At 53.0% G+C, this 19,587-nt stretch overlaps 2 protein-coding genes across 3 annotated transcripts in view; one reads left to right on the top strand and one right to left on the bottom strand.

Annotated features, from left to right (window-relative positions):
* LOC142566007 (uncharacterized) overlaps positions 1–18,237 on the top strand; it is a 41,020-nt gene extending 22,783 nt beyond the window's left edge. The window contains exon 2 of the mRNA XM_075676687.1: positions 15,453–18,237. Coding sequence (XP_075532802.1) covers positions 15,453–17,651 — 2,199 coding nt within the window. The 3' untranslated portion in view covers positions 17,652–18,237. The remainder of the gene's footprint in view (positions 1–15,452) is intronic.
* A 105-nt stretch (positions 18,238–18,342) lies between these two features.
* The window catches only part of LOC142566008 (uncharacterized), an 82,904-nt gene continuing 81,659 nt past the window's right edge, over positions 18,343–19,587 (bottom strand). For both annotated transcript variants that reach the window (XM_075676689.1, XM_075676690.1), the window contains one exon: positions 18,343–19,150. In XM_075676689.1, the coding sequence (XP_075532804.1) occupies positions 19,148–19,150 (3 nt within the window). In that variant the 3' untranslated portion in view covers positions 18,343–19,147. The remainder of the gene's footprint in view (positions 19,151–19,587) is intronic.

Here is a 19,587-nt window from a genome sequence, read left to right as displayed (position 1 = left end):
CGATGCACGCGATCTACTTACTTACGACGGACGTGGAGCGAACCGCCAAGCAAGGAGGTCCGCACGTGTAAACTCGCAACGGGCAGTGGTCACTACCACAGGCTACTTGTGGCACCGAAAGAGCGTATATAGGGGGCTATAGGGAAAGAGGGCTTGGCGTTGCTAACACGTACGGTAGTCGTCACATCCCGCACGTTCGTTGAGGATAGCTGCATAGGACTGATGTGCCTCTTACTCTCTAGGCAGTGCCGCAAGAGCAGGAGTTGCGACACGCTTCCGGGCGTCTGTACACGAGCTTCGCACCTCACCGCAAGACCGCGCCGCATCTCTCAAGGTCGACGGGACGCGCAACCGTTCACGGTTTGTTGACACCACCTGGGATCGCGTGACACCCCCGGTCGCCTCGCTGATACCATGCCGGTTGAGAAGGGCAGTGGCGCGGGTGCACTGGTGGCGCAATTCTCCTCCCCTTTTATGCGAACCTCCATTTGCCTATAAGGAACCGTCATACGAACGATAATCGATTGATTCAGTTTTGCGTTCCAAAGCCGCATCTGGAATATGCAAGGAAAGCCGGGACAAGTGTTAACGTGCGCTCTATAGAATACACCCGGGCGTTGTTGCACTTGAACCGGGACCACTCGAAATGCAGCCGCAGGAGCACAAGCCGAGCTCATTCCGGAGGTATACCTTCATACGAAGACTTTCACACACGCCGCTCACAAACCTGTTGCCTTCCGGTGACCACGCCCTCGGTACATGCTTAAACAGGCGACGACGAAGAAGGCGGGGTACAAGAGCCGCCACATGCTACGTTAACGAGGAGAAAAACGACAACTTTGACATGGCCGCAAGGTGTCCCAAGAGAACCAAGTGTGAGCGGTCGACGTCATGCGATTCGCGGTTTGGCAGTGCCAACGGCAAGACAAATGAAGTTGCTGCCGATTCCTAAACGGCGTCAATACAAGTGACGTCGTTTGGGCATGCCAGCCTATACGTACTTGCATTCGCAATGATACCGTTAGCATCTATATACATCATTTCTTTTCTTATTTTTTTATATGCGCTCGGAAGTGCTTTCAGATGACAGGACTAGACGTTGCACAAGAAAACATATAGCGTACGGTATTCAAAGAACCGGTTAAATTGCACAAGGCGAACTTCGGCTGTGCGCTCTTCTAAAAAAGTATCACAAGTCGCACCACAACACCGTGTGTGTATGTGTTATAGGCTACTTGCGATACATCTCACCCGATGATGTAATCGGAGTAGATGTACTTAAAAATACGCAAATGTGACTATATCCACGTGCAGTGTTGACTACTTCAAGACCCATGACGCATAGCTTAATTGTATACGTGCTATTCTACGCCAGTTTTGTCTTGTCGTAACGCACTGTACTAGATATATCAGACCTGTATTTTGCTCCGTCAGCCCGCGCACTGGCTTTATCCGAAGGACATAAAAAGACATCAGCTCGGTAGAAATGAATGCAATTATTGCGCGTATGAAATCAAACTAAAATACCGCCGTCTCAGCAGGTAGCCGGCCGCGAGCTGCGATTGGACCGCTGTTGATATGTGCGATCCGTTATGTGAGCCCCTCCTGAACGTATCTCATTCTCACTCCCTTTTAAATTCGCCCCCGAGCCGTGGCCGAAAGCTACCTGGCGGACCACGGAAGAACCACCGGGTATAGGAAACGCGCGCTCCAACGTCCGCGCTCATCCATGCTCGTTACGGGCATCGGGAGAGGAGGAGAGCCTTGGAATATTTGACGGGCACGAACAGAGAGCGTCGAAGGCGAAGGTCGTGTCAGGCGGCAATCTTCATTAGGCCGGGTCGGCTCCTCCCTGACGCAGCCAGGGCAGCCGCCGCACGCGCTCCTGGCGACAAGAGAGGTTTTGGGTAGGGGGTGGGGGGGGGGGGGGGGGGCATCCGCTTTCCTGCTTTCGCTGCGCGGGAGGAACCCGCATTCCGGAACGTCGGACCGTCATCACTGGGGCGCGAACGGCAGCCAGCGTAAGTACAAAAAAGAAATACCAAAGATTAAAGAAGAAAAACTGGTTGGAATAACAGGAGGAAGTGCGACGCCGGGCCGTGCATCTGACAGCGGCGCGCGTTTATTTCTGCATGCAGCCACTTTCGCTGGCCGCGCGCTCCCCTCCCCCACCCGTCGGCGATCGCTGCAGTTCCGCGTTCGGGGCAGCCGAGCGCGTGGAAAAGCCCGACGGCGCGCCGAGCGGCCGGCGCTGGCCGCATCCGCGCAGCTCTCTCGCCAACGATGGTTTATTCAGAGGAGAGAGAGAGAGACCCGCCGCGCCGGCTTTCCGTTCCTGCGACTTGCAAAAGGGAACGCGCGCCAACCGTTGCGGAAAAGGCTCGCGGACACACACGTCTTTTTTTTTTCGTTATTATCGTCGGTTCTCTCGCTGAACTGCTCGTCACAAGGTCGGCGGTTCAATCTTCGCTCGCGGTGATTTCGCTTCGATGGCAAGCGAAATTTAGAAACGCTAGCACACCGGAGTACAGGTGCGCGTCAAAGGCATCTATGTCATTTCAATGAATCACGAGTCCAGAGCGGTGCACGGCGCCCATGACTGTAGCAGAAGGCTAATGGGCTGAAGACTTCCTCCCCTTCGACTAGAAACGCCGTTGACCCAGATAAACGACACAACTCACCTAGATTGGCACCTCAAGCACAGATACCTACAGGGCTAATGCCATGAGCAGCGGAGCATTTCGTACCGCGCTATATTGTCCACGAAGGTGTCGCTGGGTTCATTGCGCAGCACGCTTCCAAAATGTGGTGTGCGATGTCGGAAGCGTGCTTTAGGCCGTGATAGCCGAAAGGCGACACACCACGAGAGACCCGCTGAGCTGCGAATCTCGCCGTCACACGCGGCGCACGAGGCATGTCCGGCGCGTGTGACGCACGCCTTGGCCAAGTCACTTCGAGCGCGATAGAAGCCGTGCGGTGGAGTCAAGCTGTTATCTGTGTCGTCCATGTCGACACGGGCTCGTCCACTTTCACCGAGTAACAATGATAAGACGCCAACGGCGTTTGATCGAGGTAACTACCGCATTTGCACACAAAAGACACACACACACAAAAGGCACACAAGCACACAAAACAGCAAGTCGTAAGTGTATGCAACGCAAGAGACCGCGTGCCGGACACAAAACAGTACCGCTGGCGCATAGCGTAGCGTTGCAATAACTACACCGAGATAATTGGCAGAGAATTGTGTCTACACTGTTCGAGGTATTCTTTCGTGCGCCCGCCGGGGGACGAGTTTCTTTTGTCTACGCAACATACGGCACCTTGACACGGGAGATGGACACGGTGATCTGGCACTCAGTGAAGCCTACAACCGCGAGCCGAAGCAAATGAAGACAAGCGAGCGTGTTACACAGCACTCGAAACCGACCGGCTGTAGCACGTTCCCCCGCATGCACTCACATACCAAGCACGCGTCTCTATCGGGCGCGCACGTACACACACGAGTTCACTCTCCCTGAGCCCCGACACAATCGGTCACGCTCGTGCCGGGATAACCACCCGGCTCGTCTTTCCGCCTGACTGGTCGCTTCAACTTACGAACGCCGCAGTGCGCGTCCCCATTCCGTGACAAGTCTTCGTAGCCTTTACAGCGAAGCCAGCGTCCGGTCATGTAGCAGTCAACAGATTTGTTCAAATTGCTCTGCGATCCATTACACAAGGTCTGAAGTGAGCGTCTAAGTTTACGATTTTTCTCGTTTCTTATCATGCCCGCAAATGTAATGGACGTCGACAGCTTAACGATCACGGTAACATGGCGGAATAAGGCAGCGCAACTTCACACGGACGCATAAAGAAGAGAGCAAAACTGACGCTTTTCTTTTTTTTGCGTGCGTGTGAAGTTGCGCTGCGTTCCGCTTTGCAAGCTGTAGAAACTGGCCCAAATGTCCGCTCTCATGATCACGGTAAAGCCTACAATGGGCTCATTATTCGTCCAGTATTGAGAGAGAGGAATATAAATTAGATTTGAAAGGACTGGCAGGTTAACCGCGGGAAAGAAACATCCGGTTTGCTATGCCCTGCATTTGTTATTGAGCTGCACGGACAACATTTAGGAATGCGGAGCACAGACCACGCTCGAGAAAAAGCATCGCTGCTCCACTCTTCGGCGGCTTAGGACACTGCTGACGCAGGGAAGGAATGAGCTGAGGCACTCAAAGGTCGGCTCGGTGTTCCTCGCTAACGCAGACTCGCCAACGGCACTGGTAAAGTTATCTTTTTCTGCGCAGCCAAGTAAGGACAAAGCGAGCTACAAGGAGCGATTAATCCTCAAGGGCCGCTAGGCACGTCTTCCACGTGAACTGACCGTAGCTCGCCCCCGCTGTGCCCGCGCCCGTCAGGCGCCGTTGCACTTGGTCGAGCGACAAGCGCGAGCATGTGTCCGCGCGTCGCAGCCCCTCGGACAATGGACCGCCGTCAGCGAAAGGGCTTCGTGTACACACGCGCAGTGGGAGTCGCGACAGAAAGCCGACGCGGCCATCAACGGAAGAGGACCCCCTCACCACCCCACACCCTCTCACTCCGAGACAACACCCGCCTCCTCATCTGATCCTGACCAGCCGAGCATGACCTCTGCCGCTTTCGGCCAAAGCCGTTGACCGGCCGCCCGCGCCGCGCGGATCCATGCATATGCATACGCGGTGGAGGCCAGCGTGCCCGCGACAGCGGTCAGTTGTGCGTTCGCGTTTTTCGAAAGCGTGTGTGTGTGTGTGTGTGTGTGCGTGCGCGCCTATCGCCAATGGCCAGTGTTTCCTCCTCCTCACAACAACACTGACGACGGCTCGTCTGGCGGCAGGAGTCGCGCCGACAATGGGAGATAACTTCCTAATGGACAGCAGCCGACAAGCGCAACCATTGTTGGGACCGCGCCGCAGTGGTTGCTGCCGGCTTCTGTTTATCCTTGTAGACGGTGCTCCGTTGGGGCGGCACCGCTCCCACTCTCTCGCAGCACTGCCGACCAAAAATGAGTAGACGCGACAACCCCGTGAACAGAGCAGACCATGCCGCGTACAGTTAGATATGCGCGCCTGCTCTTGACGTAATCTGTGCGTCGAGGACTGCACAGGCCCAATTCCTTACAGTGTCTGTTGAAAGTTTCGAAGCCACAGCGCCCGCGACAAGGATGCCAAGTCCAAGTACGAGGTCTCACAAAAGGCCCAGTCACGCGCGCAGAGGCTTAGACTGTGCACGTACACGTTACCCTGCACCACCCTGTACACATAATTGAAACAAAACACGTGGGAGCAAAAATCTTTTGCAATAATATGCTAGCGTAATTGGACGCTGCTGACGGAAGTGGAGGGCGAACATACACGTCACACGCTTCTCTGAACCGTTAGTCAATGAAGTGGGACTTACAGGGTGAATAATTGCGTTACCGCGATGTTAACCGAACGACTAAGCAAAGTATTCACGAGAGTATAAGCAGCAGTCCGCTATGACTGCAAATAGACTCTGTGGAACGAAGGTACCGCACGAGTCCTTAAATTGGCAACCTCACGCACGACGCTGGGCGTACGCGAATGCCCGGCCCTTACACACATACATGAGAGAAATAAACGGAGTTCTCGTTTATTATATCTGCACGGAAAAATGATGCGAAGAAAGGTGATTGTATACACTGCACCTATTTGCCTATACCACGAGTGGTCTCTATATAGTGTCAATGGAACAGCAGCTTTTTCTCATACGCCTTTATGAACTCGTGCGGGAGCGCTCTCAATAAAGTTCCAGAATAGCAACCACTGAAAGCGACCGAATACGCGGACGTTTAAATTAAGGTCAGCCAGCGCAGCTTGGATCGTCCTTTAGTCTGCGCATTTAAAACCCTGCTAACAGCTCCCGAATCGAGCCGGAACAGGACTTCCGCAACTTTTACGACTACACAACGCTCTCCGGAAGTCGTGGGCAAAGGAATTCGTGATATCTATGCCACTGTTGCCCACCCACGCTGTAGTCGTCGTGACCCTGCACGTAGAGTTCCCGCGGAGCAATGATCCTCAGATGAGACGATACATCACTGCACTCCTTACGGGCATTGCTGTTCCATTATTGCCCACACCTCTCAGTCTCATTTTACTTAATTCACTCGCCTGGAATGCGTTGCGGTGCACGATCTTTTGAATTAAGCTCTCGAAATTTCGGAAGTCTAACAACAGCCGTAATTTGCTGCCTCTGGACCGAGGCACGCCGAAATGGTGCGACACTGATTGCTCGCCGCGCCCTCGAGAATCTGGGCCCCGGCTTGAAAATGCCGTTTTCAAGCCGGGAGAGCCGCAGCCATGCGAAACCGATCCGCTCTGAACACCGCGGTAACGCACGCCAACTACTGCCGAACGGAGGGCCAGCGAGCCTCGCCCAGAAGACGCTGATCAAGGCGCGAATTAGCGCAGCGTACAGACAGTGTTTCACGGATGGGAGACACACGGTCGCGAATCGTAACGGCGAGCGAAGGTGCATACTGTATTACTGCACACGGCCCTGTGCGCGGCGGCGAACACGGTACAAAGTGGGCAACCGAGGAAGAAGCGGACCAGTCTCAAGAGGAACTCGCGCCGTCGCCTCTGACGAGCATTTATCCTTAAACGCAACATATACGCGCGGTTATACGGTTTCCGGGTGGGGGCTTGCTCTCAGGAGGAAATCCCCTCCCGGCGATATATATATCGGGACCGCCCCGGAGGACATGCGCGCGGGTCTTGCGCGCAGCCACGCTCGGTCGAGCGGCTTTACAGCGTTGACAGAAAAAGAGGCTCCGCCGGCGCGTGGAACAATGCGGCGGCGATGTCCGTGCCCCTAACGCGAGGCATTTAAGCGCCAGGAAATCGCCGCCACTAATCGGCCTCGCCGAGCAGGCCGCATGCAGTCGGCGCCTTCGTGGGGGTCGTGGTAAGGGTCTCGCGGAGGTCGCGCGCGCGAGGCGCCGCGGTCAGAACGCCGGCCCCCGTGTGCGTGCGCGACCCCGGCACTTCCTCCAGCGCTCGTCTCTGGCGACGCTTCCGGCTTGCCGGCCTCGTTGTGGCTTTGCCAGAGGCGCCCACAGAAGCAAAGTGATTGAAACAGATACACGGGCCGCAGAGCGCGCGGCAGCGATAGCATCGCGGAAGTGATCAAAGAAGAGGGGGCTTCTGGCGATCAGCGACGCGAGGGGAAAAGGCGTCAACGCTTTCTGGAGCATGACAATTTTCGGACGCTCGGGCGCGCGCCTCGCTGCTCAGAAGCGCTACTCCCTCCAGTCGCGCCGTCCGGAACGACGGGGACCGCATCGAGGACGGCGCACGCGACTATGATGGCACGCAGGACTGGTAGCGCGCGGGTCCTAATTACGTGCGACACTCGGCAGCATTCATGTCCGGAGCACTGCGGCTGGGTCGCCAGCGCCTCTTAAGGCTGAACTACACGTATACGTCTGCCGGCGAAGCTCGCGCCAACGCGCCTCCCGCGTGCGCAGATGGTGCAGTACGAACGCGGCGCGAGCACAGATTTCGCCAGACAAATATCGGTGCTCTGGCTGCCTCACAAATAATTCGAAACGATGTCTACCAAGACGAATATTGTGAGCCAAGTGGGCGCGCGTTTTGTAGGCTCAAACCGCAATACTCGCGCGGCGCGGTTTTGCGAGCCGGCAAGCGCACGTGCAATTTGCCCTCTTGAGTTACTCTAGCACCTCTGATGAACGAGGGCCCGCACAAAGCGATTTGACTCTAGCCGGCAGCGTCGCCGTGGTGCACCGCACGAAAGGAAGACTGTGCCTACATCACCGGCATCGAAAGCAGCCGTACAAGAAACGGAGGAAACCAACGAGAAGGATGTGAGCCAAGAAACAAAGCGGCACCAGGCTACGAGACGCGTCGCACCCGAAACGCTTTGCCCTCCAGGTGCAGCTAGGTCACGCGGGAAACCAGTTTCTAGTCGTGCACCTCTATTTGGCTGCAAGTGGGGGGGGGGGGGTAACCAATGGGAGAAATTTCGCTACTTTCCCTCACTTCGCCCCCCCCCCATTCCCGCCTCCCTTCTCGTCGTGGTTGAGAGCCGTGCACGCAACATCTGCCTGCTCTGTCGACGAACCCGAACGCCGCGCGGGTGACCCGCATATATGTATTACGTACACACACACGGCGCGACAAACCGAGTTCGCCTCTCTGTCGCACCGACGGTTCGGGAAATCGCGGCACGGACGCCCGAAAAAACGAGGCTGCTCACGCGCGTTCCGAAGTGCCGGCGGCTGCTCACGTGTACGCCCGACAGTGCACGCCACAAAAATGTCGTCTGACCGCGGATCGATAGAAGGCGAGGGATGTTCGCGTGCACGGAGTCTTTTTTTGTCAACGCATGTTTACTACACCACCTGACATGACGTAATTACCACAGCTTTTAAAGCCGGCAGGTACCGGGGCACCGCACACGACTTTCCTCTGCGGCACTAATTTTCCACCAAGTCGCACAATTTTACTTCACTTTGGCCACTCAGTTATAATCTGCTAATTGAGTGGTTTTCGGCACCATTACATTGCGCTCGCCCTCACCCGGCTCAGTTACGTATATATAATACAGTAGTTTAATACAACAGGAGCACTGACTCGTTAAACAAGCAATCTGCAACGACGACAGCGCATCTGCGCTCGCACCACTGAAGGAGTGCTGTTGAGGAATACACTGAACAGTACATATAAACGACACCTCTACGAAAAAAAAAAATTCATCGACGCGTATGATACTACCTAATGCGAAATTTGAGCAAATCTGTATACGTCTTTTCATTTCGCGATATATTGACGGGCGCGGACAATCTGTCTCGCGCGGCACGTTGCAAACGGAGCGAAATGTGGCGCGACTGCCTCGCTAATCGGGAGACCGCGAGAGGCGGCGCGTAGGTGACGCGTGGGTGCGACTCACAGCCACCGCCGCAGACAGATCCGCTCATGCAGAGCTTTGTTTCCGCACAGACGACGCGCGCTACTCCGGCACCATCTCGTAGCCATCGGGGCCGCAAAGCTCGTCTTGCACGGCACTACGCTTTTTTTTTCTCACACTTTCGCCATACCCTCCTCCTCCGCTTTCCTGCTCACGTTCTCTTCGCTATTGCAGTCTTCCATCTTCCGCTGCGCTCCGCGTTCGCTTTCATCCTTCGCTGTGTTCGTTCGCTCGGTTACCTACAGCTACGACAGCTACCTGCCGGGTCAACACAGGCCAGAAGGATGGAAGCGACTGCGAAGGGAAGCAACGCGATAGTCAAAAATGCAGACGCGCTCGCGTCAGCGGGCGGCAATGTTTTCGGCAGCTCTGCGGAGGGAAGAAATGAGAGTGAGGGAACCCCGGATAAGGAAGGATGTAAGGCCGAGATGAGTGCACACACGTTGACTCGGCGACCCACTCAAGAATGACAGCCCGGCACGCTCTGCTCTGAATTTCAAACGCTACGCCTGGTCGCACCACCGCACCTGCTCGGACAAGGGGCAGACGATGTCTACGCAGGTGTCGCTCCTTCTCACGACGGCGTCTTTGTGACTCTTTTGTGGCACTATACGGCGCCTCGCATATCCCCCTCTGACGGAAATACACGAATTTGTCCTAGAGAGCTTTTTTTTTTTAATTCTCTCTTTTTCCTGCGCTCCCGCCTGATAATGGATCGATCTGTTAATGCGGGCTGTTTGTACAGAGTTCAGCCGTTCATGTGTCGCGATCGTCCCATACGTACAGGTTGCGCGAGGGCTTGGTGTCCCACTATTTCTACGTAGTGCTGCCCGATTTTAATCCCGAATCTATGGCGGGCTACTCACTATGCCGTCTTATCCGCATGAACTAATCATCGTAATATGACAGCTGCGTCTACGTTACCGCGCAAAGTTTAATTCCGTTTGCCTTTTCTCTATTTTTGTTTCGATCCTCCGCGGCGTGTGTTAATCAAAGCTGACACGGCTTATCGTAAGGACGGCTGACTCCTATTTTCCTATCATTTCGTCATTTAATAAACAACTGGAGTCACCCCGAAGAGGTTCATAACCTTTCATCCTGACACAATCTGCGACGCTCAGCCCTGCTGCGACGACCGGCGATTCGCAATCGTTCGGATCGCGGCCACTGCATCACGCCAAACGCGTTCGCGCGCAAACCCCCCCCCCCCCTTTCTCCCCGCTCCCTTCCACCGTATACACGTTATGTCGGACCGGTCGCGTTTTTGCCACGCACGCGACGCATATGCATAACACTGCGGCGCGCTGACCGCGTGCACTGGTTCTCCGCCGGAAAGAGGCGCGTCCTGTGGCCGACCAGCGCACAGGCTTCCGCCTACGAGCCAAAAGATCGATGGAAATCGCCGGCCACAAGAAGCACAGCTGCGCGCTGCCAAAGCGGGCGTAAAGGAAAGTAGAAGAAATAAGACCACCGAGGTGGTCTCAACGCGTATACGCATGCAAATGTCGTGACACCCGCGGGAGCCAGGAAGAGGAGTTTTTCTCGATTTCTGGGCGCAATTTACGCACGTATTTCTCTGGGGGAGGAGGGTGTTCAGGCCGCGCGTGCCCCGTCGCGCACAGGTTTGCAACGGCAGAAGTGGGGAGAGTGGGGGGGTGATGCGCATGGCGCGGTATGTAGTACCACCACACGCACCGTATAGCACGCCGGCGTCTGAGGCTAAAAGCGAGACGGAAGCGGAAGAATTGGAATTTTCGCACACAGGACGACCCGCGTAACGCGGACACCAGGCTTAAAAATAGAACGGCTCGTATTACGAGGATGCGAGCGCAGCTTTCGCGCTTTATGGCTTCTTGACAGTTAGCCGATGGGGTGTTGCAGTGATCTGCCTCGTGCGATGGTGGTGTTCTCAAGATCGTTCATTACGAAGCGACACGTACGACAGCTCTATTAGGCCACTTTATCAACGAAAGGTACAAAGAACGCCGCGGATCTCCAAATCGTAAAGCGGAAACTAAACAGGTTTCAAAGGACCGCAGGTCGCCAGCATTCAAAATCGCGATATATACAGGGCTGGCATAAATGATTCAGTCGTTTTGAAAAGGCTATGTTTTCAAAAGTATTACACTTACACACATGAAAGATATATGAAAAGAGCCACGAACTCGCCGAGTTTATATACACCCTCTACAAATGTTCAATATGTGCCTCTTTGGTGACACGACACGTCCAGGCGATAATCGAGCTCATTCCATACACTTTGTAGCATAGTCTTGTCAGTTGTCTGTTCTGCAGCACTGATGCGTTCTTTGAGCTCGACTAAGGATTGCGGTAATGGGCGCACGTAAACAAGGTCCTTAATGTACCCCCACTACCGCAATCCTTAGTCGAGCTCAAAGAACGCATCAGTGCTGCAGAACAGACAACTGACAAGACTATGCTACAAAGTGTATGGAATGAGCTCGATTATCGCCTGGACGTGTGTCGTGTCACCAAAGGGGCACATATTGAACACTTGTAGAGGGTGTATATAAACTCGGCGAGTTCGTGGCTCTTTCCATATATCTTTCATGTGTGTAAGTGTAATACTTTTGAAAACATAGCCTTTTCAAAACGACCGAATCATTTATGGTAGCCCTGTATAAAACAAGTCGTTTTATCGTTAGCTTACATGCTGCAGCCTTCCGTACCGCGATAACCTTCATTGTCAGAAAAAATAAACGTCGTCAACACGCACATATCGCGTCTAATGTGACATCAGTTTGCTCCTGAGCCTTTGGTTGAAATCTAGAAAAAGCAAGAACGCGGCATTTGTGTTGCTACCCTGGCCAGACTACGGTAATCTGCGAGTCCGCCTCGTTAGTCTTCTTGTAGCAATGCAACAAGGCAACGAGTGCAGCTCCTACGACAAACATGCAGCCTGTTCGCTATAGTGACGGCGGTTGTGCGCGCACGCACAACCGCCACGTAGGCGATAACGTCGTGGCCTTTGTAAAACGTCAGAAGCTTTCCAGTCAAAGAAACCTCAAGCCAGTTGGAAATTTCCAATTGTATTTTAGGACACCCCTTGGAAAAATCCAGCAGGTCCAATTAGACCAATTGTTTTTTTTTTAAACACAATTGGACCCAATTGGTCTTTGAATCAGACTCGTTGGGAGCAACATGAAAAACAAAGGAACAAGTGGCGCCAATGGTTCATGAGAAATTGTCGAAATTTCAAGAGAGATCTTGAACTTGACAGAAAGCTAAATGCTTCTCTCCATCGCCACCAAAATATAAAAATCTTTTACTTGAAAACTAACATTATAATCGTGCTATTATTATAAACTATTTTGCCGTTTTACCAGATTACTCATTCAGTAACTTCCAATTGGGTCCCGTTGGGACCAATTGGGATACCACCCAGCAGTGATGTCCAACTGGACTTCCCACGAAGCCCAATTGGAACCAGTTGGGTCCCATTGAAAATTCCACCTGGGCTTAATGGTTAGTTTTTTGACTGGGTTAGCCACGAGATCCCCGGCGGAAAGCAACTCAACGGCTTGGATCATAAACGCGCGAGGACTAGGGTCATACACCGCTTTGGACGTGATTAAATGTTCCAGCAGAGAGGTAGAAACGAGGCGAGCGCCATGCACACTTTTAGGGGCGCAGCTGCCAGACATTTGTCATGCCGCGCACGTCGCCTGCACGCAATTACTGCGAGCGCGTAATTAACTCGCCCGGTGCAACCACACGGCTCCCGCTGCCCCTGCATGCGATGAGGGTTTACTTCACAGCGCAGTCGCAACAGCACGCATGCCTTGGCCGTTCCGAGGCAAATAACGCGGGACACCCCGTGGTGCACGAACTCCCACGTCTAAAACGCGCTTACGTTGCCGCGATGTGGACCGGTTCGCCACCGCTGTCCTACAAGCACGAGCGGCGCGTGGCCGGCCCGCGAAGGATACGCAGGGATCCAAGCTAATCCGGATGATCGCCCGTACGCACGCGTCCGCGTCGCTGCAGGGGACGGCGGAAAGAACCCGAGCCGCATTGGGTGCGCCGCACGTCGCCTTAGACGCGTCGCTTGAAGGCGCAGTATGTTATACGGTCTGCACGCACGCGGTCCAGGCTGGTGACCGACGCGAAACAGGTCGAGCTGCGCCCTTAGGTAACTGAAGATGATTATCGAGTCCCCTCCGTCGCGAGGGCTTCACTAGTCTTTTCGAGACGCGGGGGTGTGGCGCGGCGGCCAACTTACGCTGTACGTCGAAGTCTCCTTGGTTTGATAAGAACAATGGCACGTCCGACGTGGGGATTTGCTCCGCGGACCGAGGAAAAGCACACTCTCGCCTTCCGAAATCGGGGAATCGAATCTCTGAAAAGTGTGAGGTGACGGGGCAAGGAGAGCGCGCCGCAAAAAGAAAGCACGGGGAAAATACCAAATAGGTCCCCGTCCAATAAACGACCAGATGACTGCCCCCTCCTACCTCTCTGTGGAGCTTCACAGCGATGAGAGCTTCAATAAATGTGCGCTGTACGTTAACCTGCACCCTTGGGGGACGCGGACTGTCGCGTCGTACACATTACGTTGGTAGAAAATCTCTCATTGGAGTTGTTCTGCTTTCTCCTCGCCTGTCAGCATAGTCGAAATGAGGCCTTCTGCCGTGTACCGAAGCTGGGCCAAAAGATAAAATTGTGGAGAACGCGCGCGTTCGCCGCTCAGCTGCAACATCGCGGGGTATGTTCTTATCCAAACGAGATACAATAAACGGCGAACGCGTATTCAGGTATCCTGCTTCCTATGAACGGCCCTCAGCAGGTCTTTAGCCGTCAGCCGCGTGCTTAAATGTGATTACTAATGGGAAACGAATGTGTGTGGCTTCTTTCGGCGCTGGTATACGCGTCTCCCAAGGGAACGTGTGGAGTCAACACCGAGAGCGCTACACGCCACGACGGTGAAACTAAAAGCGCATTCCCGCTCGCCTTCTCTGCGCGACACCTTCCACGGTCAGGGTCGTTCCGTCTATACAACCTTCCGTACTAAAAAGCGCGCAAGCGACAGCGCAACCCACCATGTACCACTGCAAACGAGCCGCTGTCAGCGTTGGCCTAACGCGTGACAGCCGGAGCAAACGCACACAGCCGAGCCAGCACACCACGAAAAGTCGCGCGGCGCTGGCGCGACACGCTTTTTCTGTCGCGCGCAAATCCTAGATCAGACAGAGTGGCCTTCTGACCTGTGCGCCGAGAAGGCGTGCAGTGCCGCGAAGAGGACAGCGGCCTCTCCGCGGTTCCTTTTTCTTCTCGACTGCTTTTTTCGTCTTTGAGACTAGCACACGAAGTAAGCTTATTGCACGGAAAGCGAACAGCACGCTCCCCCCGATAAACCTCGTCACGAGCTAGTTCTCAACCCAGACGAAAAGCACGGAACGCGGCAAGAGAACGCACACGCCGAGGACAAGCGTATTCCTCATCGTGCGACCTTCTCCGTGCACTCCGTTTACATAGATTAGCCCCAGATTGCGGCCTGATATCGCCGAGATTGCATGATACTGACCTATACGCTCCTCTCGTATTTCGCCTCGATTGGAGCGTGGCGCCACCGCGGCGCTTTCACGAAGGCCAGCGATTACATTACCACGATGCGAAGATACGCCCAGCAATAAGTACTCCCACGCGAGTCGAGTCGCAGACCACCTTGATTGCCCACAAGACAATGCCCACATCGCACGGGAACTGCTAAGAGTCGCGAAAAATATGTCATGCTACACATCTCCACTGCTGACACAATGCAGATTATTCTCGCACAGCCTACTTAGCATCAAAATATAGTCAGGTGGGAGACCTCAACACAAAAGTGCGCAGTTCGCAATGTGAAGAAAGCAAAAAGAGCTCCGCTTCTCGCATCAGCTGTTCGTCCAGGGAGTTCTATCACGGTTCAACCTTCGTTTACTTCAAACTCTCGTCGCATTGCAACCTCGAAACGCGCTACACGATTCCATGACTACAATTAATGATTTGAGACACTTTCGGTTCACGCCTCAAATATTAGTACTTGAAAAATGTGCGCTGCAAGTGAAATTCAAAAATTGTGACACACAAACCAAAACACCGGCAATACATTTAACAGCGCCTCTAAGGTTAGGGAAATGGTTGCACCTTGTCCTGCAGCGGCACGGTATATGCCACTAAGCTTCCCACTTTGCCTGTTTAATGTAAGAAAATTAATCCACAATGCGCAAAAATCCATATCGCCGACTAGGCGGTATCGTTGGCATGAATTTAGGCCTGAGAAGCCTGAGCAAACAGCCCGCTGAAGCGTTATACCATAAAGCCAATTTGACACGGCTTTCGCAAAAGGAGCAAAACAACAACAACAAAAAAAAAAACGTCTACGTAGAGAGCTCAGTCTGTACGTGCAAAGACTGAACGTTATTTCTACTAATGTCGGCTGGTACAGTGTGTGACAGGTGCCGTATATTTTTCTTGTGCAGATGAAGGTCCTCGTGCTGGTGGCCCTAGCGGCTGCCACCGCGCGGGGCCAGTCGGACTTCTCGGACCAGGCAACTAAGCAGTTCCTGGGCATGCTGTTCGCGCCATTCGGCTCCAAGCCGAGCGCCACCGCTGCGGCATCAGCGCCACTATACGAGGCCGCCTCACGACCACTAAGGAGTTCAACTTACCACGACGAGCCCGAGTACTCCAAGCCAACCTACAGCCTGACACCGCCGCGTGCGTACAGGAGGCCAGAGTCACCTTACCGGGCTCCAGCCAGCAGCTATCCGCGAAGTAAGTCACGCTCGGGGCCCTGGATCTCACCGCCCGAAGAGCACTGGGTGCCTCCGCCCAGCCACTGGGAGCCACAGCCGTGGAACCCACCAAAGCCCAAGCATGGCGCGGTCACCATCAAGATCCGTCCCGCCGCACCCGAGGAAGACCACCACCATCACCACCACTCGTGGGAGGACCACAGCCACGGCCACGACCACGGCCACGACCACGGCCATGGCTGGCACATCAAAAAGAAACCGCACTACAAGACTGTCGACGCTAAGATACGCATCCCGCCCGTCAAGTTTCGCCTGCACGTGAGCCCCAAGATCCGTATCGTGAGCGGCACCAAGGACCCGCTGGAAAGGCCACCACCACCTGAACCTGAGGAGCACTTCCCGTGGGAGAAGCCTAGCACTGGTTGGGAGAAGCCAACATGGAAGCCACCTTCTGGATGGGAGAAGTATGCAAGCAGCGGATGGGAAAAGCCCCACTCGGGAGGTTGGGACAGGCCCCATTCGAGTGGCGGCTGGGATAAGCAACACTCCAGTGGCTGGGACAAGCACCCTTCCAGCGGTTGGGACAAGCATCCTTCTAGCGGTTGGGACAAGCATTCCTCCAGCGGTTGGGACCGACATTCGTCCAGCGGCTGGGAGAAGCCTACACGGGGCTGGGAGCACCCACCATCAGGAGGCTGGGAACGATCATCGTCGTCGGGGGGCTGGGAGAAGCCAGCGGCTAGTGGCTGGGAACACTACAGCTCTAGTGGCAGCTGGCAATCACCACCAGGCGGCTGGAAACCTGACACAAGTGGTTGGGACAAGTATGCCACAGGCTGGGAAGACTCGCACCACAAACATTTCAAGCCCCATCATAGGCACTACCCACCTGACTACCCTCGCTACGACCCCAAGTTCCGCATCAAGGTTCACCCACATATTGTAACCGACCCTCCCCCTTCAACGACGACTACCACTACAGAAGCTCCAACATCCTCTAGCCTACGCAATGAACCCCCCAAGCCCGAGGAGCGTGCAGATAGAGTGGATACGACAACTGCTATTACCACGACAACAACAGAGTCTACCACAGCTGCAACAACAGAGTCAACCACGACAGAGTTGACCACGACAGAGCCAACCACAACTACCACAGAGCCCACCACCACAACAGAGTTCACCACAACTACAACAGAGCCAACCACAACCACCACAACTGTTCAACCAACAACCTACAGTGAAAAAACAGTGCCTCCAACACCACCAACAACCACTTTCTACAGTGTGGACCCTGCAGTGGACATCACCACCCCTGGTGGCCTCGAAAGAGAAGCACCCACATCAGGGTCACCTGCAGAACAGACCACTTTGAGTCCTGACGAGACTACCATGAACCCCTCAACGTATCGTACAGACGAAACAACCACAGCGATAACAACAGCAGAGACAACTGCAATGAGCACTTCTTACACGGAACCTTACGAAGAACGTGATGGTGCGACGCCAGAAATCCTTCCAGAAAAAAGGTCACGAGATCCATCTACAACAACAGAAGCAAGCAATGAGGACTACCCTGAAAACAAGAATAGTCAGGACAAACCAAGTGATCCCATCCCCGAGAACAAAAATGGTCAGGACAAACCAAGGGATCCCAGGTTTCACACAATTGATGACGAGAGAGCATATCGAAGGGACCATGGCAATAAGGCAGAGACGACTACAGTAGAGGAAAACAGTGCAGAAGTTGTAAGCACTACACCAAGCGCTGCACAGACCACACCAGTGGAATCTGATGAACATAATGAAGTCACCATGAAGAAGCCAGAGAGCAGTGCAAAGCCAAGCAAGGTTGACAGGGACCTGCCTCTGATCGCTGATCCATCCAGCCCCGAGGAAGTATCAGCTACTGGTTTGAACGCATGACTAGTGTCGATGTTGGTGGGTGATGGAGAAGCAAGCCACTGGCACACAGTGCTGGGCTCAGTCGCCAGAGCAGTTAACGAGTACAAGAACTACTACTGAACACTGCACCACAAGTGTCTCAAAGTCCCCAGTGAAAGAATACAAAAATGAGACAGAAATGCCATACACAAGTTCATGGTGCAAATTCAGGCTGCCAGCTTCTCATGCACATCCCTGCCAACATCGGAAGTACGCTCTTTGTTGAGGAAATTTGCCTTCGTGCAAAGGATCCACTGACATCTTAGTCCAGACATGTTGAATTGTTGCTCTGCTGTTTACTCCCTTGTTGCAGCTGACGGTGGACATACTTTAATACCACTTTGTTGTAAATAGACATTCAACATTACTGAACTCGCAGAGAGTTCTGAATTAATGTTATCATTCCAGTGTGCCTCTTGGGACAGGTTGTGGAACCCTACTTACTCAAAACATACTGCCATATCAGAAGTGCAGCACAGTTGAAAACTGCCAAGAATGAATGCTTTCATGGATGGGTCTGTGTGTGTAAGTGTGTGTGCATGTGGTGGTGGGCAAAAGAACAGTGCAACTGGTGTTGACACTGCTAATAAATTACTCTTGTAAACTTTTGTACTGTCACTCTGGATTTTGAAACAAGCTTGACAACCAGTAAAGGGCAATCCAACAGATGACATAAAATTCATTGTTTCATTTATTTTGTAACAAAAATAAGACTTTTCGAAGTTACTTAAATGCCATCTCAACAAGGCACAAACACAGGGTCGCTCCTAATGAACATTTGCAGAGAAAACAACTTTTGCAGGGTCCAGTACACAAAAGCACAACGGACAGCTGTGTCTCTTAACAGCTCTTGGTATAAACAAGGTGCACAAGTTTAAGATTAAAGCCAACTGCTGATGAAAACTGTATAAATACAGCGCCACATTTTAGCTCTGAAATTGGCATCGACTATCAAAGGCCACGAGTATTTGATTGTCTTAACCAGAGCACTCCCTGTGAAGTGCAAGAATTTTTTTAGGGTAACACACCATCCAAACTTACACAGTGAAGTTGAGCAGGAAACAAAAGCAATTAAAGTAGCACAATATTAAAAAGAATTGAAGAGGGACTAGGAGCCACAACAAACATGAATCTAGAATCTAAAACAAAACACACAATTACACATAGTTACATTATCACAGCCAGGGTGTGCGAGTCGGGGCACAGCAGTCAAAGGAGACTTGTTACAGCCCAAGGCAACTGCCAAACCTTTGGCTTCACAAAGAAGAAGGAAAAAGAATACACACATGCACAAACAATAAAGAAGTTGCAGTCACACAAAGCAAACAATGAGCAAACATGATGGATGATTGGCCATTCCAATGACTTGGTCCCAAAATCGGAGGAGCCATTTTCTGTTGTCGCAAAGCCATCTTCGGTGCAAGGCAGTTTCATGGTGAACCTTTACATTCCGCAGCCACAGAAACAGCAGCTGTGCATCACTGAAAGGTAACAACAAAAGCAAATGCACTATCAGCAGAGCTACATGATAATGGCATATATGGCTAGATACAATGAGGATCCCTTCTGTGGGGTGGTTAACCTGCTGTAAAGAAACCAAAAGAGGTGAACTTAACAACAGCGTGCTCTATGTTGCTCAAATTGTGCCGCCAAAACAGCAACATCTGAATATTACGAAGTTCCAACTAGTTGGACTATTAGAAAAATACTTTATATATATTGAACGAAATACCAAATATGGCACCTTTTCTATAAAGGGAAATGAAGTAGGATGGGATCGAAAAGCCCAGCTAAGTGAATCAACCTCTACTATGCTTGGCTGGGTACAGGTTAGGGGACACCACATTTTCTGTGACTATGACTATGAAAAATACTCTATCAAGAGAACTGTGCACAATAGAGGATATTCAAGATGAAT

This window comes from Dermacentor variabilis, unplaced genomic scaffold, assembly GCF_050947875.1.
Source record: "Dermacentor variabilis isolate Ectoservices unplaced genomic scaffold, ASM5094787v1 scaffold_12, whole genome shotgun sequence".
Classification (NCBI taxonomy): domain Eukaryota; kingdom Metazoa; phylum Arthropoda; class Arachnida; order Ixodida; family Ixodidae; genus Dermacentor; species Dermacentor variabilis.
The sequence above is the reverse complement of the archived record's forward strand: the minus strand, read 5'-3'. Positions and strand labels throughout refer to the sequence as shown.